Source organism: Cervus elaphus, chromosome 26, assembly GCF_910594005.1.
Source record: "Cervus elaphus chromosome 26, mCerEla1.1, whole genome shotgun sequence".
NCBI lineage: Eukaryota > Metazoa > Chordata > Mammalia > Artiodactyla > Cervidae > Cervus > Cervus elaphus.
This window is the reverse complement of record NC_057840.1, coordinates 38219500-38246520: the sequence shown is the minus strand read 5'-3', so window position 1 is coordinate 38246520 and position 27021 is coordinate 38219500. Positions and strand designations below refer to the sequence as shown.

The 27021-nt window shown below is 43.5% G+C and overlaps 1 protein-coding gene across 7 annotated transcripts in view; it reads right to left on the bottom strand.

Annotated features, from left to right (window-relative positions):
• The window catches only part of TIAM2 (TIAM Rac1 associated GEF 2), a 237974-nt gene that overhangs the window by 57731 nt on the left and 153222 nt on the right, over positions 1-27021 (bottom strand). For 5 of the 7 annotated variants that reach the window (XM_043888332.1, XM_043888330.1, XM_043888331.1 and 2 more), the window contains 6 exons: positions 23689-23760; positions 14171-14332; positions 12664-12768; positions 12397-12475; positions 8739-8831; positions 7910-8173 (listed from right to left, as the gene is read on the bottom strand). In XM_043888332.1, the coding sequence (XP_043744267.1) occupies positions 7910-8173; positions 8739-8831; positions 12397-12475; positions 12664-12768; positions 14171-14332; positions 23689-23760 (775 nt within the window). The remainder of the gene's footprint in view (positions 1-7909; positions 8174-8738; positions 8832-12396; positions 12476-12663; positions 12769-14170; positions 14333-23688; positions 23761-27021) is intronic. The other 2 variants (XM_043888335.1, XM_043888336.1) reach the window with 2 other exon arrangements.

Below are 27021 nucleotides of genomic sequence, written 5' to 3'. Positions count from 1 at the left end.
ACATGCCCTGTTCTTTAGAGAAATTCTGTAGATTTTAACCTGAAAAATGAATTTGCATGTCATGTTAGGAGAGAGAAAATAGGATTGGTTTTACTCAAAATGCTGGCAGATTTAATTTACCAGCTTCTCCCTCAGCTCCAACATTGCCTCATCCTCAGGGCTGCAGGCACCTCCTCACCCCCAGCTGTCCTGATGCCAGGCTAGTCAAGCCTCTAAAGGGCATCCGTGAGGACCACACCATTAGCGGACATGGCCTTACAGTGCTGAGGAGTGCTTTGTTTTTATAGGCACCAACAGTAATTCACTTGTTCCTTCTTTCCCCCCAAAACATTTATTTGAGTCTTTGTTTTACAAGGGACTTCTGATCATTAAAAGCAAATCTGTGAGAGCCAAAGGAATGAAGTTCTAAGAGTGAACTAATAAAGCGAATATGCAGAAGGTAAGAGTATCTACTCTGGAAGGATTTCAAGCCACACTTCGGTGCTCCTTAAGTGACCAGACAAATGCTCTGAATTTTCTGTAGGGCAGGGAGAAGTAAGGCCAATACTTGCTCCTTTCTTCACTTACTTGCCATGATATATTTGTTATAAATTCCAGGAATTCAGGGTTTTATACACTCTGGTCCCAACAGACTTTGCAATGTTATTTCCCATTCACACAGAGCCACGTGGCCCCTGCTCCGGGCCAGTGTCCCAGGCTACACGTTCTCTATGAAAGGCCCTCCCCACTCCCACCACACATCCCCCAGTCCACAAAATGCCCATCTGATCCATCTGAGTTTGGTACTCAGACCACACACTCACCTTCCTCCAGTCCTCACACCTCTCTCTTTGGACTCCTTTACTCAAAATTAACAGAAGATCAGTGGGAGTTCTACCTCTGAACTGGACCTCTAATTCACTTCATTGAAAAGCCTTTTTTTTTTTTTTCCAAATGTGAGTTATTATCTACAAGTGTGTTACTTTTCCTACTCAACTATAAGTGCCTTGAGGGTAGAAAAAAATGTCTGACTCACTGTTATATACCTGCAATGCTTTATGTTATTGTTTATTTGTTAAATAAACAAGTGGATAAATGAATGTATGAATATGGGAAAAGGAAAACAAATTCCCCAACAACACTAGGTTTTACAAGGGGATTAGCACCCAAGGACCCTAGTTACTGCTAACAGAAAGCTATATTGCTCATTCCCGCTAATGAAACTGAAAACTGTCTTCAGCACCATTGGAAGAAACTATGAACTCAGAGACCAAAGTTCTCTGTGTCCTGGTAAAATCAGTATTTCCCACTCAGATTTTTAAAAAAATTTTTTACATGTACCCACCATCTTTAGAAACTTGAGTATGTTTTGACATCTGGGGATCTGGGGTGTCAACTAGACAGACTCGGTAATAGTATTTCCACACACAAACAGCGATTTTCTGAGCTCACTGTTGTTAGTCATCCTAAACCAGGCTATGGAAGCCGAAATGCCCTCACTCTCATAAACAGGAAATAAGCGGGTTTGCCACATCAGAGCTGGCTCTGTAATTCTTCCCCTGGTAGAAAGCTGTATAACGGATACATACATTCCCAGGGGCAATTCATTCCAAAGAGCAAATTTGCATCTAAGTGGCTTCTGGTAGCTTGACAGTCTACCCTATTTATATAGCAATTTAAAAAGAGACTGATTCAAAGTGGGGTGGGGAATTAAAAAAAGAGCCTCAGGCTGCAATTACCTTCATCATCCTGTGAGAAGCATTGGCTGGGTTGACATTATCTACATGGAAGTAGAAACATAGGTCTTTTCTATTTTGTCTCCTGTTAAATATACCCCAACCCTAACGAGGCCGTATGAACAGTTGTTTATAGATGGAGAATACATGAATGTCACATCATGTTCAATGTTTACATAAAGACTTTGTTTAGGAAGTCTATGCCCAATGAGACACTCTTAAAAGCTACTGAAATGTTTCAAAAGATGGCATACACTGGAAAAGGGACTTTTCAATATAAATCAAAAACAGCAATAACAGGAACCCAGTATCAACAGGGCTGGCACATCTGATGACTTCAATGGTGGCCTTGTGGGCTCAAAAATAACACTGACTTCTCCGGGGAATTCCAGCGGTGAAACTAATTCTCTGTATAAGAAGTCTTTCCAGATGATATTACTGCTCAAGTCAAACACAGCCTCTAGACATTTCTTCTCTCTCTCCCTCTACTGTGGATAACTAGAACAAAAATTCAAATCCTTACAGGCAGGAATCAAATGGTCATTCAACCCTAAGGATACACAGGAACTTGGTACTGAGCACCCAACACTTCTTGCGGTATCCCTACCCGTTCCGCTCTTCACAGAATCATGGGAATATCACAGCCAAGCCGGTGACTGATAGAAGTTCTCTACAGATCAGTGTATCAATCCGCTGATTGGGGACTGTCTCCCAAGGGTGGGCTGAGACCCACTAAGGGGAACTAACAAACCAGTCTGCTGCCTCCTGAGTGTGCTGAGGACTGGGTCGGGGCTGGGGGCATGGGATCCCTGAATGAGAAAATACCAACACACAGGTACAAGTGCAGTCATTTGCTGGGAACTTTATATACATTTGTCTCATTTAATCCTCAAGACCTGGGCACTGAAGGGTTCCGGAAAGGGTGAGTCGTACTGCTGCGGAGCAGACCACCTCCTTCAGACCACTGGCCTTGGCAGTGAACCCTGGTCCATGACAAAGCCGGCACTACCCCAGACTGCCTGAAGGGGGCTCTCTGGCCACAGGACCCAGGAATTTGAATTTCCACAACGTCTTCAAGTGAGTCTTATTAAACACTGTGAAGTCTGAGAACCACTTCCCTAAACACTACACACATCATGAGTCTCAAGAAGGCCACCAGGATGCTTCTTTTCTAGAAAAGCAAGAAACCTGAACAGAAACTATTATTCCCCAAGTTCCATGGGACAGTCTCATATACGTATGCATGCTAAGTCACTTCAGTTGTGTCCGACCTTTGCAACCCTATGGACCGTAGCCCACCAGGCTCCTCTATCCATGGGATTCTCCAGGCAAGAATACTGGACTGGGTTGCCATGCCCTCCTCCAAGGAAATATTTCCAACCCAAGGATCAAACCCACATCTCATACGTGTCCTGCATTGCCAGGCAGGTTCTTTACCATTAGCGTCACTTGGGAAGCCTATATATATATATGTAAAGAAGGTTGTTTTTTTTTCCCCCCAGCTCAAACCTGATCAAGAGACTAAAGCTAAATTTAGTAAATAGATTCTGGATACCTGAATCACACCATGAGTAGACAGGAAGCTCTGAATTCATGTTGCTTACCCCAGGGCCTCCCGTATTTCAAGTACCCAGTAAGGTTCAGTGAATATTAAGCCCAGACAGTTAAAATATGCCTGGAACAGTTGCTTAGGGAGTCTTCTTCCTCCACTTTCCAATGTTCTTTCAGTTTCCATTAACAAAAACAAAGGCAGGTCTTCCCTTGCAGAGAGCCCGCTGTGTGGTTTTTATTAACAAGCAAAAGACTGGTTTCTTGGGGAAACAAAATAGAGTTTCCTTTGAGTGCCAGGCTGCCTCTGGCAATGCTGGGAGCAAGCGAAATTTAGGGAAAGGCAGACTCTGAAATGACCACTCTTCGGTAACACTCAAAGTTGTATGAAATATTGTTTTTCAAAATCATTTAAATTACTTTCTGTGTGTAATTTAGAAAATTAAGCATAAAAAGTGGGACTACTGTTTCCTAATTCATCACCAAGGCAAGTCAAGGTAACCTGTAACAAGACAGCGAGCTCATGCGGGAAGGGGATGGGAGACCCCCGTGTTCAGACTTCCTGCCCCCAAGGAGCCGGGCTGGAGGTGCAGAGACTCAGACTGGCTCAAGCTCATGGCAGCCCCCTGGGCCGAGATAAGCCTTGTCCTCCAAATGAGAAGCCCAGGTTCAGAGTCCTCATTTGAGCTCCCCCAGACGCAGAGCCCATGCCAAGTGGTGGGTACAGAAGTTTATCTTAAAGGTGATCCCAGGAAGCCCAAGAGAGGGACAGTGGCCGGCGAGACCAGAGGGCAGAAAGCGTGTGAAAGGCGTAAAATGAGAAACCAACTTCCCTTGTACTTGGAAGAACTGTGGGGCACACCCCAGAACTGTCTCAGCAGGGCACAGGGAGGCTGGGGTGTCATCCACTGACGTCCACCCCTCCCTGGCTGAGCGCTGCCCCCAAGGTCACACAGCCTGTAAAGGGCAGGCCCAAACTCAAGCCCAGATGGGGTGGGACCTGAAGCCTGAGTGCCTATCACCTCGCCACTCACCCCACCCCACCCCACCACTCCCATGACCCCCACCACCCCCACCCCGATCACCTCCCCACCCCACCACCCCCACTCCCATGACCCCCACCACCCCCACCCCGATCACCTCCCCACCCCACCACCCCCACTCCCATGACCCCCACCACCCCCACCCCGATCACCTCCCCACCCCACCACCCCCACTCCCATGACCCCCACCCCATCCCCATCACCCCACCCCCTCCACTAACACCCCCCCACCCCCACCCCGATCACCACCCCACCCCACCACCCCCATGACTCCCACCCATCCCCATCACCCCACCAACACCCCACCCCCATCACCACCACACCACCCCCACCTTACACTTCCACAAACATGACTTCTCATGTCAGGCTCAGCTAACAGATTCCCTCTTTTTCCTCTCTCCCCTCACTTAATTTCTTCTCCCCCAACCTTCAAAACAGACAGGCTTCCCCTTGGAGACATTCACCCCCAGGCATTTAACTTCCTTCACAGGCTACACAACTACTTCAAAAAAGACAATAAACCAAGGGCCAAGGGTGGTGGAGGAGGGATGGATCGGGAGTCTGGGATTCGCAGGTGCCCCAACTACCATACATAGGATGGATAATCAACAAATAGCTCAGGGAGCTATTCTCAACACCCTGTGATAAACCACAAAGGAAAAGAACATGAAAAAGAAGGTATGTGTAGCAATAAATGCTGGAGAGGGTGTGGAGAAAAGGGAACCCTCTTACACTGTTGGTGGGAATGCAAACTAGTACAGCCGCTATGGAGAACAGTGTGGAGATTCCTTAAAAAACTGGAAATAGAACTGCCATATGACCCAGCAATCCCACTTCTGGGCATACACACTGAGGAAACCAGATCAGAAAGAGACACGTGCACCCCAATGTTCATCGCAGCACTGTTTATAATAGCCAGGACATGGAAGCAACCTAGATGCCCATCAGCAGATGAATGGATAAGGAAGCTGTGGTACATATATACCATGGAATATTACTCAGCCGTTAAAAAGAATTCATTTGAACCAGTTCTAATGAGATGGATGAAACTGGAGCCCATTATACAGAGTGAAGTAAGCCAGAAAGATAAAGAACATTACAGCATACTAACACATATATATGGAATTTAGAAAGATGGTAACGACAACCCTTTATGCAAAACAGAAAAAGAGACACAGAAGTACAGAACAGACTTTTGAACTCTGTGGGAGAAGGTGAGGGTGGGATGTTTCGAAAGAACAGCATGTATATTATCTACGGTGAAACAGGTCACCAGCCCAGGTGGGATGCATGAGACAAGTGCTCGGGCCTGGTGCACTGGGAAGACCCAGAGGAATCGGGTGGAGAGGGAGGTGGGAGGGGGGATCGGGATGGGGAATATGTGTAAATCTATTGCTGATTCATGTCAATGGATGACAAAACCCACTGAAAAAAATAAATAAATAAATAAACAAAAGCCAAAAAAAAAAAAAAAAAAGAAGGTATGTGTGTATCTAACTGAGTCACCTTGCTGCATACCTGAGACCAACACGGTATCGTAAATCCACTATGATTCAATTTTTTAAAAAATCAGAAATTAATGGGGGGAGTACATAAATTCCATGTTTGCCAAGCCTTTGGGAAAGCAGTCCCTCATGGCCGTTTTGTTCCCAACACAAGCACATTACTGTGGAGCAGGGGAGGGGACAGACAGTGAATCCCTGGGGAGCCGCTGTCTCAGCCCCACAGAGCACAGTCTCACCAGGAGAACAGGGTGGTGATAGACCATCCAAGGGAGGATGAGAAGCCGTATACACTGTAGCCAAGGGGCACCTGTGGCAAGACCAGGGTGGAAAAGCACTGCCACAGTCTGGACATTCATTGGAAGGACTGATGCTGAAGCTTCAATACTTTGGTACCTGATGTGAAGCGCCGACTCATTGGAAAAGACCCTGATGCTGGGAAAGATGAGGGCAGGAGGAGGGGGGTCACAGAGGATGAGACGGTTGGATGGCATCACTGACTCCATGGACATGAGTCTGAGCAAACTCCGAGCTGGTGAAGGACAGGGAAGCCTGGCGTGCTGCAGTCCACGGGGTCGCAAAGAGTCGGACACGACTGAGCAACTGAACAACTATCTGACTAAGCTCAGGCACCCGCACACACAGACACGGGTGTCCTCAGTCATAAAGCTGCAGCCTGTAAGGATGGGCCCCTGGGACAGGTGCTTAACGATCACCTAACGTGTCCAGGCCCTCCTCTCATGCTGGCTCCTTGCACCAAAAAAAACAAAAGGTAAAAAACAAGATTAACTGACCTGTTTGATTTTCAACTGCTGGGGGTGGGGGCGGGGGGGGAAGGAGTCAAATTTGGCCTCTTTTGCTGCTTTCTGTAGAAATTCATTCCTGCAACTACCAAAAGTATTACAGACTCTGCAGTGATTTCTTATTATGATAAAATACATAGAGATATAACAGGCAGTGAATGTATCCCTCAAGAATAATGAATCCAACGAATGGACACATGATGTCTTGTGTGGAACACTCAGGCCTGTAAAGCAGCCCAGGGTGACTTGAATCGCATCGCCAATATAACCAGGTAATTAATTAGTTCCATCATATTTTTGGTTTTATGACACTGACTTTTATATGCCAATCGTCAATGTAATGGCATTTTAAATTGGAGGGAAATCTCTAGAGAGGAGGAAAAGGCAGTATATACCTTATTGAATCACAAATCTTACCATCTGATGTTTTAATACCAAAGTGACCTAATAAACCTGCTTTATAATTAAATCGATCTTAACAACTTCTGTGTCTTTTTACTCATTTTTGGTGATCATGCAGAGATTTCCATTAGAAATCTGTTATGATTGTAATTAAGAATAAAAATTACTTCATGTGCTTGTCAGGCTCAGGCTCCTGTCGGGGCTTGGCCGGCTCCTTCCCAGGTACAGAAGGAACAACAGGTTTTCAGTGTGAGCTGGAGTCTCTCATTTACCAGACTGTAAAAATATGAAAGTGCACCAATAATAGGCCCGGAAAGTCAGACCTTCAAATGACTGCCTCAAATGGAAATCTCACATTTAAAAAAATAAACTGGCATACAATTTTTCATTTTCAGGCCTTTACAAAATTTTAAAATTTATGACCTATGTAAAAAATTTGCCATTTATTGAAAAAGTAGTACTCAACAAAAGAGGTAAAGAACTGAAAGGCATCAACTGTTCTTAAAACCCAATAAATGATGCAAAATGCTTTGCCTTACACTCAACTAAACAGAAAAATCAACGTTGGCATTTATGTTGGCTTTTGTCTCCCTGAATAACCAAGTAATTACAACACTAAATATCATGGGTGATTTTATTTTTAAGACTGTAATTTTAAGGAATATTACTTTATGTGAAAACAATTATTTTCTACTTTCACTAAAAGAGTTATAATTACTAAAACGCATGGAATTCTGTATCAAATCAGTTTACTTGGCATCTGTGTTCTTCCCCTAAGAAATGAGAAAATATTCTTTGAACAGAGCTAAATAATCTCAGTTTGCAAGCAAACACAGCCTAAAAATATTATCTGGTGATACCAGCAGTGAAGAAAGGGAGAAATAACAGAACCTTACCATTTGCCGTATCCTTTTTAAAGTGATCCAGGAATTCCTCCAGAAGTTGGGACTGGTTAGGAGGGGGCAGCAGACCCTTCTGTTCCCTAGAGAACAGGTCACTGTCTGACCAGGAAGAACACAGAGTCGCTTTTGTGTCCGGGGGCCTGGCAATCAGAGTGAGCCCGACACTCTTCTCAGAAAACAGAGCCTCCATCTGCTTGAGGTCAAGATCAGACACAGCTTCCCCATTTAAGGTCATGATTTCATTGCCCTTTCTCAGCCCTGAGAAGGAGGAAGGGGACACAGAGGAAGAAGAGAGAGAGATGACCGAGAGGAATATTTTAAGATGAAAGACGATTGCAAATTCAACTTGCTTAGTGTTCTTAGGGGCTCTTCTGTTGCTACCTTCAAAGATGGTGCCAAACTGTGTAGTAATCAGATTCCACTGATAGCAAATTTCAGCTGTCTGAAGACTAGCATTAGAAGAAATAGTTTAAGAGTCACTCAAATTAATTACTGCTCTAAGTGATGTTCAATGTGCTGGGAAATAACCTTTGGTGTGTCTGCCTGCTGGCTGGCTCTCACCATCTCTTTCTCCGTCTACATGGACATACGCACAGGTACCCTGTGTATATATATAGTCTCTGCCAAAACCACACACACAAACTCTATTGCTATATACCCATATACACATGTGTGTGTGCATGCATATGCCTTTGCATTCAAAATTATTTTCTTTAAAATTCTAGAAGAAACTGTTTTCTGACAAAATCATGAGCAAATTTCACTAGCCAGACTGCACTGCACAGAATTAAGAGAGAAGAGAGATGCCGCCTGCCACACGGACCTTCCCCATAGGCCAGGCCGTCGGGAAGGACATCGCTTATAAAGATGCGGCTGAGACGCTGATGTTCGTCCACCTGCGCGGTCACTGCAAACCCTAGGAAGGAAAATAAAAGGAGAAAACAAGTCTAAGTTCCTGACACTAAGTCAATGGGCAGTATTTCCTTGACCATCTGTGTATTCCTGACATTATACATAAGTAGGGTATGTAGAAAGTCTAAATGACAGCTACTTTGAAAGCACAGCTATCTAGGAGGGGCAGAGAAGGGGGAGTGTATCAGATCTAAAGGTTTAGGACATTATGCTACATGAAAAAGTCAGCCACAATAGAACAAGGACTACATGATTCCACTTCTAGAGGTACTAGAGCAGTCAGATTTAAAGAGACAGAAAATAAACGGCTGGTTGCCAGAGCCTGTGGAAGAGGAGAGAATGGGAAGTTACTAAAGAGTCCCGGTTTTGCAAGATAAAAAACAGTCTGGAACCCAGGTGGTGTTAATGGTTGCACAACAGCATGAATGTATTTAATGTCACTGAGTTGTCATTTTAACCTGTCTTAACAATTGCTATGAAGGGAAATTATGATATCTGTTGTTTTTCAGTCACTATGTCGTGTCAACTCTGCAACTCCATGGACTGCAGCACGCCAGGCTTCCCTGTCCTTCACCATCTCCCGGGATTTGCTCAAACTCAGTGATGCCATCCAACCATCTCATCCTCTGTCACCCCTTCTCCTGCCTTCAATCTTTCCCAGCATCAGGGTCTTTTGCAATGAGTAGACTCTTCACATCAAGTGGCCAAAGTATTGGAGTTTCAGCATCAGTTCTTTCAATGAATATTCAGGACTGATTTCCTTTAGGATTTACTGGTTTAATCTCCTTGCAGTCCAAGGGACTCTCAAGAGTCTTCTCCAGCACCATGGATCGAAAGCATCAACTCTTCGGTGCTCAGCCTTCCTGAGGGTCCAACTCTCACATCTTCTATACGTGACTACTGGAAAGTACTGTGAAGATAGCTGAGCACCGAAAAAATGAGGCTTTTGAACTGTGGTGTTGGAGAAGACTCTTGAGAGTCCCTTGGACTGCAAGGAGATCCAACCAGTCCATCCTAAAGGAGATCAGTCCTGGGTGTTCATTGGAAGGACTGATGTTGAAGCTGAAACTCCAATACTTTGGCCACCTCATGCGAAGAGTTGACTCACTGGAAAAGACCCTGATGCTGGGAGGGATTGGGGGCAGGAGGAGAAGCGGACGACAGAGGATGAGATGGCTGGATGGCATCACCGACTTGATGGGCATGAGTTTGGGTAATCTCCAGGAGTTGGTGACGGACAGGGAGGCCTGGCGTGCTGCGATTCATGGGGTCGCAAAGAGTCGGACACGACTGAGCGACTGAACTGAACTGAACTGGAAAAACCATACCTTTGACTAGATGGACCTTTGTCAGTGAAGTGATGTCTCTGATTTTTAATACACTGTCTAAGTTTATTATAACCTTTTCTTCCAAGGAGCAAGCGTCTTTTAATTTCATGGCTGCGGCCCCATCTGCAGTGATTTTGGAGCTCCCCAAAATTAAGTCTGTCACTGTTTCCATTATTTCCTCATCTATTTGCCATGAAGTGAATGAGTAGCCAGCCATTCCATTCCCTTTCCCCAGGGGATCTTCCCAACCCAGGGATCAAACCTGAGTCTCCTGCATTGCAGGCAGATTCTTTATCACCTGAGCCACCAGGGAAGCACTATATTATGTGTATTTTACCACAATTTAATTTTTTTTTAAATTGAGATCAAGAAAGTCTTATTAAAATAAGTTAAGTTCACTTCAATACAGTATTTGTTAAGAAACAACTCTGTTTGGGGTTAGGCACGTTGAATAGGTGGAGAAATACTTGAATGGATACTGCTTGCCCTAAATGGGACTACATGGGACACCCCAGTGAGATGGTCCTTCTCTAAATGTCTCCCTCCATCCTCCAAAAGTGCCCTCATCTGTGACTCCCTGGTAGGAACACACATTTCCATGTCTTGGTCCCATAAATACTGGGAATTCTTTGACAACAGGAAGAAAGGTATGTCCCTTATTTCTTCTGTGCCTCACGCAGAGCCTGGGAGATCATGGTCACCAAAGAGTATTTTTTCAAGTATCTCCCATCAGTCATTCAGATTCAACAAAGATTGACCAAAGGAGACCTTGGAGAGCAGGGTGAGACCAACAGAAACATAGACAAAATGCTCAGAGGCCTTGAGAGGAAAACCAATAAAACATCTGGGGCCACCTTTTAAAATTCCATATATATGCATTAGTATACTGTATTGGTGTTTATCTTTCTGGCTTACTTCACTCTGTATAATGGGCTCCAGTTTCATCCATCTCATTAGAACTGATTCAAATGTATTCTTTTTAATGGCTGAGTAATATTCCATTGTGCATATGTACCATAGCTTTCTTATCCATTCGTCTGCTGACGGGCATCTAGGTTGCTCCCATGTCCTGGATATTATAAACAGTGCTGTGATAAGCATGAGACAAGTGCTCAGGGCTGGTACACTGGGAAGACCCCGAGGGAAGGGATGGGGAGGGAGGTGGGAGTGGGGATCAGGATTGGGGAACACATGTAAATCCATGGCTGATTCATGTCAATGTATGGCAAAAACCACTACAATACTGTAAAGTAATTAGCCTCCAACTAATAAAAATAAATGGAAAAAAAAGTTATAGAGATAGTACAAAAAAGAAAAAAAAAATTCTGGAGCCAGAAAGATGTCATAGAATTTAGAAACAAGGAACATCATTTTACCAAAAACCCCAACAAATCATAAAAAGGAAAATTTTAACATATTACAATCAGGTTGTGTCATTTTAAGGAAAATAATTATATCAATATATCTCACAAGAAATAATCTTTCTATGGAGATATCTGTTGATCATTAGCTGGCAGGCTACAGTCCATGGGATCACAAGAGTCAGATAAGACTTAGGACTAAACCACAACCACCACCATCTAATCAAGTTTCTCTGGAAGAAGACAAAGCAGCAGACAGGAAGGAACTTTAAGATATGAGCACAGACTATAAAGAGCCAAGTTTAAACACAGACAAACAGAAATACAAGAATTAAATATTATGAAGTGATTTGGATAATATTGACCGCTAATTATTAAACTGAAAGTAAAGCAATTGAGTAAGGTTTCTTCAAGGAAGGGAGACTTTTAGTCAGTTCTTGAAGGACAAGTTGGATTTACACACTCAGAAAGAAGGGAATAGGGGCGGGGAGATGTGGGGAGCAGTTCAGGCAGGTGAAGCTCTAAGAGCAGACACTGAGATGAAAAAACTGTTACATGAATCATACGTTAATCAGCTAAGAACTGTGCCCAGCACACGATAAACTCATTGTGTCGTCATTATCACCATCACTTCAAATTTCTCTTCAGTTTTTACATCCATTCCTCTTAAGTGTTTTGGCATTTCCCCCTAATAATAATACATATCTTTTTATTCTGCTAATATAAATTAATAGGAAAGAAGGAAGAGAAAGGAAGCTCAGACTCTCTTGTCATAGTTTCTGAAAATGGGAAGAAAAGAATATTAGGTCCAAAGATACTGGGGCAAACCCGGCAAGAATAGACCAGACGGTTCTCTGATGAGCATGTTCCTCCTCCTTACCGAAGTCAGACACACCCCCGGTCTTTGTCAGCTGCACATCATACACGCTTAGTGGAAAGACTTCTATTTCATCATAAACCTACAAAAGGGAAGACCCACAGAATCAGAGGATCTGAAGTCATAGTATCTTGGAAATTTATTTTCACTGTTTCCAAACTAGACGCCAATTTAAACAGAATTTTTTCCCCCGAACAACACAATTTTTTTTTAATTAAGGGGCCATGGATGGGTTTCAGATGTCCCTTACCAAAGCCAAAGAACACTCACCTGCTCCTGCATATATTCATACGGTGCAGGAATACAGTATTCAACGTTCTGATTCACTAACTTCCGGAGTTGTAGGCCATAATGGCTGGGCTCCAACTGCCTCATCTAGTGAGAAAAAGACAGCTATTCAGGTGTTAAATTTCTTTCTAAACGTGCCATTGTTCACTTAAAAAGTGGAAATTTCTTTTAAAAATATCTTCTATAATTTACTGAGTTTAAATATATACAAGAGCTCAAGTTTCAATGTGTGAGGAAAAAAAAACAGAAATTATTTTTAAGAAGGCTTTCTCTAAATGATACCACTTATCACTAAAAGCAAGAGATGTATTTTGAAGCAGTTATGGTGGTAGATATCTGATAACAGAATATTCCTCACCATCAGCAACTGCTCTCTTTAAACAGACAGGTAATACCTAAATTTAAATTGCTTCCTGTTACTAAAGTAATTTGTGAAATGTCAACCATCTCATATTCTGCAGACTTCAGAATTATGAATTTCCTATGCCAACCATTTTCGACAAGGAAAAGGTGTTTGTGTATATGTGTGTGTGCATATATACACATCCACACACATATATATACACATCCACACATTCTGTCTCAGACACATTTTCAACAATGAGAAATTATCTCAAGCCTATGTTCTAACTGGATCTGATTCACCCACTACGTCTGATCTCCTCTATGAGAATATTTACCAATTTGATATTACAATACTATTGACTGCCTGACATAATGGAGCAAAAGAAAATTAAATTCATTAACAGTATAAGCTGAGTATAAAGATATCTGAAATCCTAAGGCGTAAGTCAAAGTGAAAAAGGAGAACTAAAATGAAAGATTATCTAATAAGCATTTGTGGTAAAGAGCTACCAAACTCGACATTTTTTTAACCATTTCATATGTTTGCATTTTATCTGAAAACTTAAAAATATTTCAGCTCTACTGCGCCATCTGGTGGTCTGAAAGCATATTATCTGATGCAGCCGAGTCTGTTTCATGGATCTCAGAGGGCTCTCTTGTAAAATATATCATAAACTTCCTTTTCAGAAATAAAACCCAGTTTGAATAATGAATAAAACACCATATCATAACAATCTCCATGAAGCAACTGTGAGTGATACTGAGTGACTCATTTAATCCGGAGAAACTTGATAAAACTAGCATCAAATCAAACCATTGCAAAGTTTATGCCACTTTCTCACAAAATACCATCTATAAGTACCTTAAATAACAAGAGACTTCATAATTATCCCAGATACAAAGGTATATATACAGAATTTCAGTAAGATAGCTCAAGTTCTTCATGAAGGCATGGGGCCGTGACTAAACCTATTCTTCTAAAACATGGGGAAAGAGAATATTATAATTAATGTGTTAATTAACAAATTTGCTCCTTCCTGTAAAAAGTAAGGTCATAAACACCACACAAATTAAGCAGGCATAGGAGGGCAACGTTAATGATTATTCCCATTCAGAAGTATATTTCTACAGCAAAATCCACTACCTTGCAGGCCAGAGTCAGAATATCTTCCACTCTGGTTTCCGGCTTGATCATCACAGTCACGGTTTGATGATCCTGAAAGTGAACATCAACCTGGCTCTCCCACGTGCCGTCTCGGGGAACGCCATCCACTGCTGACCCGTATAAGTGTAGCAGGTCATCCACCTGTTTGGGGATCCCAAAAGAAAGGGTGGGCTTGACAAGCAAATGAGGGAAGCCATGGGAAAACGCCCGCGGAATTCAGAGTTAGTATCTTTGCACTCCTCACACCTAGGGCTTCTCACGACCCTCTGGGGCAGACAAGCCTGGAGTTTCCTCATTTCTTTAACCCACATGCAACTGACGCCCTGGGAGGCTGCCTGAAGTCCATCAACTCCTCCTCCCATGCTCTAGCCACTTTGCCTCTTAGGCCAAGTTAGCACAATGCAGTCAATGAAGCGCTGCTCAGTATCCACTCTTACTGCTCTAGAATTGTCCAGATGACCAGGAACTCCATGAAGTCTATGTCTAAGCCATGATCTCAGTGAATTTCAGATACACTCTCGGCCATGGCCTCTGATGCCTGCTTGCATACTAACCATGAACTGCACTTAACTTAATCCAAGCATGCTTCTCTTCTCTTATTTCTACTTGTTTTTAAAAATTACCCCCTAATCCTAGACTAAATGTTTCTCCATCTTCAGCTAGACACTCGTTCAGAAAGCAGCCCCAAACATACCATGTTTCAGAAGCTTTTCCCAAGGAAGTTTTGTTTCCTAAACTTCACCCTCACAGTAACTCCATGACCTCATGCTAATATGTTCTTCTATGATTTATAAATAAAAACAATTAACATGTGTACATATTAATCAACTCAGAAATGTTCCCCTCTGGTTAGGCTCTCATATTAGTCTGGTGGTAAAGACAAAACTTGGGGATTTGAAATCAAAAGACTGATACTCAAGTCACAGCCCTTAATCAACAATAGGGCAGGACATTTCCTGTGCTGAACCTCCCTCCTGTTTTGTAAATGGGGATATTATTACCACAACACAACTGCTTAAGTTTACCAATCAATAATACAAATTTTGAGAACAAAAGAGATTATATGTGAAAACACCTCACATACCAGAAAATGTTACACACAGATTTATCATCAACACATCATGTATATCCACCATGAGAGCTGTCACTGACAGGCTTTTTACCTTGAATTTCATGCATTTAAAAAACGCACACACACACACACAAGATTCCCCTATGTGCTAAGTCGCTTCAGTCGTGTGCGACTCTTCACGACCCCATGGAGTGTAGCCCACCAGGCTTCTCTGTCCATGGGGATTCTCCAGGCAAGAATACTGGAGTGGGTTACCATGCCCTTCCCCTATACCATAGGATTAAAATACTAGAATATGTACAGTAATTTAAAAAAAAAAAAAAAAAACAGGTTTAGGCAAAGAAAGGGAAGAATCAATCTTCCTGTGTTGTCTTCTTAAATGTGGTACTCATCTTTGAAGTGACATTTCTGGCTCTGTCACTTCCTGTCCATTTTCCTGGAAAGATGATCACAGCCCAGAATGCACATGAACCACACTTGCCAAAGAAAAAGAGAGAGAGAGAGAAGCAGAGGCCTGAAGCCAAGGACTCAGGCAAGCAGCACGGACCCTAGTGTCCCCTGCAGGGTCCCATCCCACGTGGGTCCCATTTGCTTCTCAGGTTAAACCTCAGGCACTTCCGTCCACCTGAGCAGCAATTTCAGCCAAGGGCATCAGCAACGAGCCGGTAAGGGCTTAAAGGCACAGGCCCCGCCTCTCAAACTCCGCTCGCTCAGAATCAAACCAAAACCCCAGCAGAGGTCACTGTGGAGTAAGAAATCACAAAGAGCCAGGACCAGGGGATATCAGACCATCCTGACTGCTGCTGCAAAGCAATTCAGGGCTGTACTTTCAGAGCAGAGCGGGAAAAACGTGCCGGAGGATGGACAAGCTGGGGGAGGGACACGGGGAACACAAATCCACCACTACCCTCCCCTCATCCCAGAGAGACCTCGCGACTCCACTCACAGCACTCAGAGGCAGGCGCGGTCCCGACTCTCTAATTAACAGTGAAAAGAACGGGGCTCAGAAAATTCTAGAAACTTGCCCCAGCTCCCACAGGAAGCTGTGACTGTCGTACTGTGGGAATTTAAACCCTAGAACCCAGTGTGAGCCTGGGCTCCCTACCACTGCTCTATCGAAACATCAGCCTGGCCGTTAGTCACCTCTCGCAAAAGGGACACGGGCCAGCTGCCTTACTCCTCTCGGTTACGGCACGAGGCACGCCATGTTCCAACTCTCCCGACTCCCCACAGGAGCACCCTCCTGCCTCCAGACCCCGGTCACCCCTGCTTATTTCACCTGCTTTACGCTCTCCAGAGCTCCTGTCCCGCATTCACATGTATCTTTCAACCTTATTTCAAGTGCTACCCTCTCTCTTAGGAAGTCTCCCCTGCCCTCCCCCGACCCCCAACCCCAACTCCACTCAGTTAGATGTGTCTACACTCCGATGTCCCTGCAGCGAAGTCCAGCCTGCTTGAGAGTCATTTCCAGGCTGTTCTCAGGCCCCCCAGGTGCTGAGATGAATGAATGACAGCAGAGGCGCTGTCCTCCTCATTCTCAGTGTCCTCCAGCCCTTCACACGGTGTGTCCTTCGGCCCTTCACACGGTGTGTCCTTCAGCCCTTCACAGAGTCTCCTTCAGCCCTTCACACGGTGTGTCCTTCAGCCCCTCACAGAGTCTCCTTCAGCCCTTCACACGGTGTGTCCTTCAGCCCTTCACACAGAGTCTCCTTCAGCCCTTCACACAGGGTGTCCTTCAGCCCTTCACACAGAGTGTCCTTCAGCCCTTCACACAGAGTGTCCTTCAGACCTTCACACGGTGTGTCCTTCAGCCCTTCACACAGAGTCTCCTTCAGCCCTTCACACGGTGTGTCCTTCGGCCCTTCACACAGAGTGTCCTTCAGCCCTTCACAGTGTCCTTCAGCCCTTCACACAGAGTCTCCTTCAGCCCTTTACACAAAGTCTCCTTCAGCACTTCACAGTGTCCTCCAGCCCTTCACACAGAGTCTCCATCAGCCCTTCACACAGAATCTCCTCCAGCCCTTCACACAGAGTCTCCATCAGCCCTTCACACAGAATCTCCTTCAGCCCTTCACACAGAGTCTCCTTCAGCCCTTCAGTGTCCTCCAGCCCTTCACACGGTGTGTCCTCCAGCCCTCCACACAGTGAGTCCTTCAGCCTTTCACACAGGGCATCCTGCACCCAGAACACCCCCAATCCATGGTGTTGAACTGGATGCCATGAGAAATTCAGCCATGTATGGGCTTGGAGGGTAAGAGCTGCCCATTTTCAGTATCTTATGCAGAATCTACTTCCACAGTCAAGTTCTTAATCCTCCCTAAAGTTTCAAGAAGAAAAACTAAAAGAGGATTACTGTGGGAAAGTTCTAGGCTAGAGAAAACTATGAAGTTTTCTTCCTTTAACTAAGAAGTTCTAGGCTAGAAAACTATGCGGGCAAATGAGAAGATGCAACAAAGGACAAAAGAAACATTCATATTCTATTCAATTAAACAAGGTTTTGTGCCTACTTGTGCTCTGAGGAAACATTTCCTGAGTCTACACTGTTGACCTAAGGTCAACTGAATGACCGAGAAGAGGTCTATGAACACCAAGGCTAGGGAAGATTCAGATTCTCTCAAGAGATCCTTCAGTGAAAATTTACCTGTAGTTTTTCTCCTATGCATAAAACACACACAGCCTAGAAGTATAAGCAGTTAAAAAAAGGTGAAATATGGCTATCCAAAAGGAGTACCAAGGATGTAGAAGTGATTATGGTGCTTATATATCTCCTAGGCTGTTGAAAGATTTGCCCACTTGAAGAAAAAAAACAAACTGGATTGATCCTCTTAAGGGTCAATGTTATCTACACTGAAATCACATGCTTCATTTTCAGTGAGTCAGATAAGATATTCTCTCACCTTCTTTTTCATAAAAGGAATAGAGAATCATGAAAACAATCCCAGCAAGCTGACGTGTCTGGAAAACCCTTTTCTCTGCTTACTCTTAAAGACACTACGTTAATCTTTTAAACCCCCACCCAGAAGTCCTTGGCTGGCTACCCCTGTCAAGACTATCACATACCCCTTCACCCACTCCATCCCTCCCTCCCCACAAAATTAGTTTCCAGTCAGCCAGTTCAAGGTTTCCAGTTCCTGGAGGAGACAAATAAACCAGCAAAAATACAATAAACAGACAATCTGGGTCAAATCCCAGCCTTGTCAGGGCTGGTCGGCTCATGTCTCTGGGCTTCACCTTTACAAGGGGCCGAAGCAAACCAGTCCCACAGAGAAATCAGGAGACCGGCATAAGGAAGGGCATTTGAAGGGACTACATAAACTGTAAAGGGCCATCAACTATGTAAAAGATCGCTTTTGAAGTTCGGTGTGGATTATGGAATTACACCATACTAGGCTTGACTAGTAAATCAAGTCAAATAAAATTACTGCGGATGGTGACTGCAGCCATGAAGTCAGAAGACGATTGCTTCTAGACATGAAAGTGATGACAAACCTAGACAGTGTGCTGAAAAGCAGAGACGTTATTCTGCTGACAAAGGTCTGTATGGTCAAAGCTATGGACTTCCCAGTGGTCATGTACGGCTGTGAGAGTTGGACAGTAAAGAAGACAGCACCAAAGAATTGATGCCTTTGAACTGTGGTGCTGAAGAAGACTCCTGAAAGTCCCTTGGACTGCAAGGAGATCAAACCAGTCAATCTTAAGAGAAATCAACTCTGAGCACTCATTGGAAGGACTGATGCTGAAGCTCCAATACTGTGGCCACCTGATGCGAAGAGTTGACTCATTGGAGAAGTCCCTGATGATGGGAAATACTGAAGGCAGGAGGAGAAGAGGGCAACAGAGGGTAACATGGCTGGATGGCATCACTGATGCCATGGACGTGAACTTGGGCAAACTTTGGGAGATGATGAGCAACAGAGAGGCCTGACAAGCTAGGCTGCAGTCCACGGGGTCGCAAAGAGTCAGACACGACTGAACAAAGGCTTGACCACTGTAATTCAACAATGGCCACTGTAAAGAACTGCATGAGAATCAGCCCTTGCTCCAAAACCCAGAGGAACCGTGTGACTACTGGTGCCCAGACCACCATGTGGTCCAGGGCTGGGTGGCCATCCACCAAACGGTAACATCACTGAACTGCAGCCACAGCCACTTCTGTTAAGGTGTGCAAATCACTTTCACCTTCCAGGTAGGGCAGCTTCTATGGAAGCATTTCTTATTACCATCACATTAATGGCCTTGAAAGCACATGTCAAGTTACGTCTGTTCAGTGCGCCTCAAGGAGAGAACATTGAAACTCCATGGGCTCTCACAGCAGATGCTTTTGGATCAAATGGCTCGTAATTACTACTTGGATCACTGAAGGGAAGTGAGTGGCAAAATCACAATCTGGCCGTCACAAAACGGGCCCACACCACAGTTGCTGATAAAAGGAAGGTCTATTAGCAAGTGAGATGAGGGAAGAACACAAAAGGCGTTCCGTGCTCTTGGCTGTCTTAACAGCAGCAAAATGTCACCGAGGAGGAGGTGTTCACTTCCTTCTTGGGTGGATGCCCAAACATCAGTTAATATGAAAGGGAAACAAAGACCTATCTATGTACCATCCATCTGTGCACGTACGATTGTTATGTAGGGTTCCAGACTAAATGTTCTATTTACACAGACCAGAGTGATGGTCAAGAGTAAGCGGTTTCATTCATAGTTTTCATTAAAAAAAAAAAAAAAAGCATTTTTCCCCCCAGTTTGGAGCTAAGGACTAGTGTGACAATACTTCATTCACTCGCTGCCACACAAAGTTGGGACACCCCAAGCCAATTTTCCAGGAGCGAGAGCCAAGGCTCAGGGCGCCAGGGGATCTGCAATGATGCTTCTGGGGTAGCTCCCTTCCAGAGCCTCAGCGGGGGACTTGTTGTCACTATCTCCATAACAAACACATCCCTTCAAACTCTGACTGAAACGTATTATTACTCACCAAGAAGTACCCTATGAAAAGCTTTCGCTTTTTTGGCTGGCCAAAGTGTCCTTTAAAAAAAACCTGCTCAAATAAGACTGGCTGGATTCCAACATTAACAGATTTCAAATTAGGGTGACTCACTGTCGGACTGTTACACGACGCACCGATTAGAATGGAATATTTTTAAATACCCGTGACCCCTCCTCCCTCCCAGCACTCAGGAATGACTGCCTTTCTGTGTTACGCTGATGGACATAACACACCGTTTACAAATAGATGGCTTGTGCAAGTTATAAATATTCTCCAAGAATGATTAGCAAAAAAAACCAAAAAACTAGTGGAATGAAATACTAATTATTCAACCAGCTACAGGCAGAATCTTAAGTCCCAGAGATATAAAAAAAAATCAAATACCCTTCATTCTGTATGCTACTCAATTTAAACTTAGTTATCTGAGTACTACAGGACAGAAATGATCGACATGCCATTAAAATAGGCCTCTATGTCAAAGGAATTTCTTCAGTGTTGCTACCCAGAAGCAATGTTTAGTTAAAACAAATAGGGATAAATGTTTAAATATATACGCTTTAAAAAAAAATAACAGCAAATGCAATAATACTTTCCTCTCACTGGTTATAGCACCAATGGGGCTTGTTAATTAAATCACAAGAAGATGATTTGGTCATTTGAACCCAATTTAAATAAGCACTAAGCTTAATTCTGATCATTAATGACTAGCAAAATTTATTTTTTTTTCCTTTTTTTTTTTATTAGTTGGAGACTAATTACTTCACAACATTTCAGTGGGTTTTGTCATACATTGACATGAATCAGCCATGGAGTTACATGTATTCCCCATCCCGATCCCCCCCCCCCCCCACCTCCCTCTCCACCCAATTCCTCTGGGTCTTCCCAGTGCACCAGTGCATTGAAAAAAAATTTTATTTTCAATGTCCAATGTAAGTTCAATTAACAGAAAGTGTTTTGATGATACAATTTCTAAACTCTCAAAGTAGGAAATTTAAATTATCACAATGCTGGAAAATATATGACCTTAAAACCATGTGGCTTTTATTGCAGATCAAACAGTTCTTCTCAACCATTAAAGGGCTACATCTAATACAGATAATAAGCAAATTTATTAAGCAATACTATATCCTTAGCAGTGAGTCATGGGTTAAGAATATACACATAAACAAAAGTGAAAGTGAAAGCAGCTCAGTCGTGTCCGACTCTTTGTAATTCTCCAGGCCCGAATACGGGAGTGGGTAGCCTTTCCCTTCTCCAGGGGATCTTCCCAACTCAGGGATCGAACCTAGGTCTCCCGCATTGCAGGTGGATTCTTTGCCAGCTGAGCCAACAGGGAAGCCCAAGAATACTGGAGTGGGTAGCCTTTTCCTTCTCCAGGGGACCTTCCCAACCCAGGGATCGAACCTAGGTCTCCCGCATTGCAGGGGAATTCTTTACCAGCTAAGCCACCAGGGAAGGCCAACACATAATCAAGGGTCCAGTTATAAACTTGCCTGGGAGATATGACATGTATACTTGGTGGGATGACTGACAGTCAAAGATAATAAGAAGCAAACAAACAATAATGATATAATTTGCTGCTGTTGCTGTTCAGTCATTAAGTCGGGTCCAACTTCTTGCAAACAATTTTTTAATCAAGTAAAATCTCTGGTAGACTGTGTAATTTGATCTGGATTTTGAAAAAAGCTCTCAGTTAATATAGAAAAAACAGGGCAGAGAATGGAAATTATTTATTATGAAAAGTCTACCATTTCGATGGTATGATCTATAAAAAGGAAGGTTGGGATTTGGCTTCCGCAGAGTTCCTCTTAGTCAAATCAGGTGGCGCTAGTGGAAAAGAACCCATCTGCTAATGCAGGAGACATAAGAGATTTCGGGTTCGATCCCTGGATTGGGAAGATCCCCTGGAAGAGGGCATGGCAACCCACTCCAGAATTCTTGCCTGGAGAATCCCATGGACAGAGAAGCCTGGTGGGCTACAGTCCATAGGGTCACAAAAAGTCAGACGTGACTGAAGCGACTTGGCACACACATGGCAAAAGGAGGCCAGCCAGGAGCAGTGCCCACGACCTGGCCTCCTGGTACAGCCACCCCAGCTCACCGGAACTGCCCTCTGGTAGCCCCTGCCCTGAGTATGGGAGGTGAGGGCAGGGTTTTAAGCAGAGGTTCTCTAGCCCATACCTCAGGACACCTCGGGCAGGGCTTAACCATCAGGGGTGGTTCAACAATAACCATGGAACTGAGGCCCTGCTCAGTACTCACAGCTGGGTCCACTTCCCATGGAGGCAGAAGGGATGGCGTCTATGGCGTATATTTTAAGATCACCAGAAATTTCCTCATTTACCTCCCTCCAGACCCATCACAGGGTCTAAACACTCCGCCATTCCTCAGACCTTTCAAACTATCGCCAATTCACCAAATTATCCCAATTAATTTATTACATAACATTGCCTACTTCTGTAAAAGCACATTAAATTGTGTCCAAGCTCTTAAAATCAGGTTTAGCCTCAACAAATAGTTTAGAGGTTTATTGGACATAAACCCCAAGATACAATGATTTAGTGAAGAAGGAGATAAGAGAAATTGTAACACAAAAGACAGCTTTAATTGGAAGGCATGGATTTGAAAAAGACCCAAAGAAGAGGCCTGAGCTCACCCAAACCACCTTCACCCTACCCCAGAATTCCACCCAGCAATGGCTCTGAGGCTTTGCTTAGTCAGAAACTGACCAGGGGACTAGACCCTGTGCTCAGCTCTGCTGAGGGTACCACCAAAGGATGCTGACTCACAGCGTGAAGTACTGTGTGTGGGAAGGCCCCTGACACTCTGGGAGGAAAACGCAAGTTTGGATTCACTAAATTCTCTAATGACAGTAAGTACTACCCGAGGAATAGGTATGAACAAATGAAAGTTGCTATTTTGACTTCAGTCTAGCTATATACCACTTCAGTCTAGCTATACTCATTGGAAGGACTGATACCAAAGCTGAAACACCAATACTTTGGCCACCTGATGTAAAGAACTGACTCATTGGAAAAGACCCTGATGCTGGGAAAGATTGAAGGCGGGAGGAAAAGGGGATGACAGAGGATGAGATGGTTGGATGGCATCACTGACTCGACGGACAGGAGTTTGAGTAAGCTCCGGGAGATGGTGATGGACAGGGAAGCCTGGAGTGCTGCAGTCCACGGGGTTGAAAGAGCTGACACGACTGACTGACTGACCTGACTGATACCACTTTGAAGATGGAGTTATCATGAGTTTAAGATACCTTCAAAAATAACTGGCATTCTGAAAACACCTTTTACCTACGTGGCACCATTTGAGTTCCAAATGTATTTTCAACAGGTTCAGGTAAAGATTCGGAACCAGCATCCTCCACTTAACTTAGCATTTATGTCATCCAAGGAAAATAAGACGGCTGATGTCTATAACCACCCTTACCTCACTGGAGTTATTGGAGCTTTGAGGTAGCTGAGTTCCAGAAAATCCATGGCTGCCACTTGAATCGAATATCTGATAGACAGGAGGAGAAAAAAAGACTAATGAAGTGGCTCTGCAATATTCATTCAGCAGTTACTTTCTCAGTATTTAAAAATTTAAGTTCTATAACATTTGACAAGATCTTCATATTGCAATTTGAAATTTGCAACTGCAAATTTACATTTGCAAATTTGCAATTGCAAATTTACGACTCTACTACATTTAAAGTTTTTCCTTGAAAAAGTTTTTTTTTTCCTTCCCATATGGTTATATATATTACTTTTCTATGATATATGATATATTGCATAGGAACCTGGAATGTTAGGTCCATGAATCAAGGCAAATTGGAAGTGGTCAAACAGGAGATGGCAAGAGTGAACATCGACATTCTAGGAAACAGCGAACTAAGGTGGACTGGAATGGGTGAATTTAACTCAGATGACCATTATATCTACTACTGTGGGCAGGAATCCCTTAGAAGAAATGGAGTAGCCATCACAGTCAACAAAAGAGTCTGAAACGCCATACTTGGAGGCAATCTCAAAAACAAGAGAATGATCTCTGTTCAATTCTAAGGCAAAACATGCAATATCACGGTAATCCAAGCCTATGTCTCAACCAGTAATGCTGAAGAAGCTGAAGTTGAATGGTTCTATGAAGACCTACAAGACCTTCTAGAACTAATACCCAAAAAAGATGTCCTTTTCATTATAGGGGACAGGAATGCAAAAGTAGGAAGTCAAGAAACATCTGGAATAACAGGCAAATTTGGCCTTGGAGTACGGGATGAAGCAGGGCAAAGGCTAAAAGAGTTCTGCCAAAAAAATGCACTGGTCATAGCAAACACCCTCTTCCAACAACACAAGAGAAGACTCTACACATGGACATCCCCAGATGGTCAACATTGAAATCAGATTGATTATATTCTTTGCAGCCAAAGATGGAGAAGCTCTATACAGTCAGCAAAAACAAGACCGGGAGCTGACTGTGGCTCAGATCATGAACTCCTTATTGCCAAATTCAGACTGATATTGAAGAAAGTGGGGAAAATCACTACACCATTCAGGTATGACCTAAGTCAAATCTCTTATGATTATACAGTGGAAGTGAGAAATAGATTTAAGGGACTGATCTGATAGACAGAGTGCCTGAAGAACTATGGATGGAGGTTCGTGACATTGTACAGGAGACAGGGATCAAGACCATCCTCAAGAAAAAGAAATGCAAAAAACCAAAATGGCAGTCTAAGGAGGCTTTACAAATAGCTGTGAAAAGAAGAGAATCAAAAAGCAAAGGAGAAAAGGAAAGATATTCCCATTTGAATGCAGAGTTCCAAAGAATAACCAGGAGAGATAAGAAAGCTTTTCTCAGCGATCAGTGCAAAGAAATAGAGGAAAACAATAGAATGGGAAAGACTAGAGATCTCTTCAAGAAAATTAAAGATACCAAGGGAACATTTCATGCAAAGATGGGCTCAATAAAGGACAGAAATGGTAGGGACCTAACAGAAGATATTAAGATGGTGGCAAGAATACACAGAACTGTACAAAAAAGATCTTCACGACCCAGATAATCACGATCGTGTGATCACTCACCTAGAGCCAGACATGCTGGAATGTGAAGTCAAGTGGGCCTTAGGAAGCATCACTATGAGCAAAGCTAGTGGAGGTGATGGAATTCCAGTTGAGCTATTTCAAATCCTGAAAGATGATGCTGTGGAAGTGCTGCACTCAATATGCCAGCAAATTTGGAAAACTCAGCAGTGGCCACAGGACTGGAAAAGGTCACTTTTCATTCTAATCCTAAAGAAAGGCAATGCCAAAGAATGCTCAAACTACTGCACAATTACACTCATCTCACACACTAGTAAAGAAATGCTCAAAATTCTCCAAGCCAGGCTTCAGCAATACGTGAACCGAGAACTTCCAGATGTTCAAGCTGGTTTTACAAAAGGCAGAGGAGCCAGAGATCAAATTGCCAACATCTGCTGGATCATCGAAAAAGCAAGAGAGTTCCAGAAAAACATCTATTTCTGCTTTATTGGCTATGCCAAAGCCTTTGACTATGTGGATCCCAATAAACTGTGGAAAATTCTGAAAGAGATGGGAATACCAGTCCACCTGACCTGCCTCTTGAGAAAACTGTATGCAGATCAGGAATCAACAGTTAGAACTGGACATGGAAAAACAGACTGGTTCCAAATAGGAAAAGCAGTACATCAAGGTTGTATATTGTTACCCTGCTTATTTAACTTATATGCAGAGTACATCATGAGAAACGCTGGGCTGGAGCACAAGCTGGAATCAAGATTGCTGGGAGAAATATCAATAACCTCAGATATGCAGATGACACCACCCTTATGGCAGAACCTGAAGAAGAACTAAAAGGTCTCTTGATTAAAGTGAAAGAGGAGAGTGAAAAACTTGGCTTAAAGCTCAACATTCAGAAAACTAAGTTCATGGCATCTGGTCCCATCACTTCATGGCAAACAGATGGGGAAACAGCAGAAACGGTGGCTGACTTTATTTTTCTGGGCTCCAAAATCACTGCAGATGGTGACTGCAGCCATGAAATTAAAAGACACTTACTCCTTGGAAGGAAAGTTATGACCAACCTAGACAGCATATTAAAAAGAAGAGACATTACTTTGTCAACAAAGGTACATCTAGTCAAGGCTATGGCTTTTCCAGTGGTCATGTATGGATGTGAGAGTTGGACTATAAAGAAAGCTGAGTGCCAAAGAATGGATGCTTTTGAACTGTGGTGTTGGAGAAGACTCTTGAGAGTCCCTTGGACTGCAAGGAGATCCAACCAGTCCATTCTAAAGGAGATCAGTCCTGGGTGTTCATTGGAAGGACTGATGTTGAAGCTGAAGCTCCAATACTTTGGCCACCTGATGCAAAGAGTTGACTCATTTGAAAAGACCCTAATGCTGGGAAAGATTGAGGGCAGGAGGAGAAGGGGACGACAGAGGATGAGATGGTTTGATGGCATCACTGACTCAATGGACATGGGTTTGGGTGGACTCCGGGAGTTGGTAATGGACAGGGTGGCCTGGCGTGCTGCAGTTCATGGGGTCACAAAGAGTCGGACACAACTGTGTGACTGAACTGATACTGATGATATATATTGTTTAAGCATCCTAGATCTTCTTGATGTTGCTTTTAGCAAGAAGTACATATTTTGGAAGATGCAGAAATCAAAGTTGGCAAAGCCACCAAAATCAAGCTTATAACTATTTTTGAAATGTGCGCAGAATAAATATTAGGAAGAAATAAAGCTAAATATTAAAAG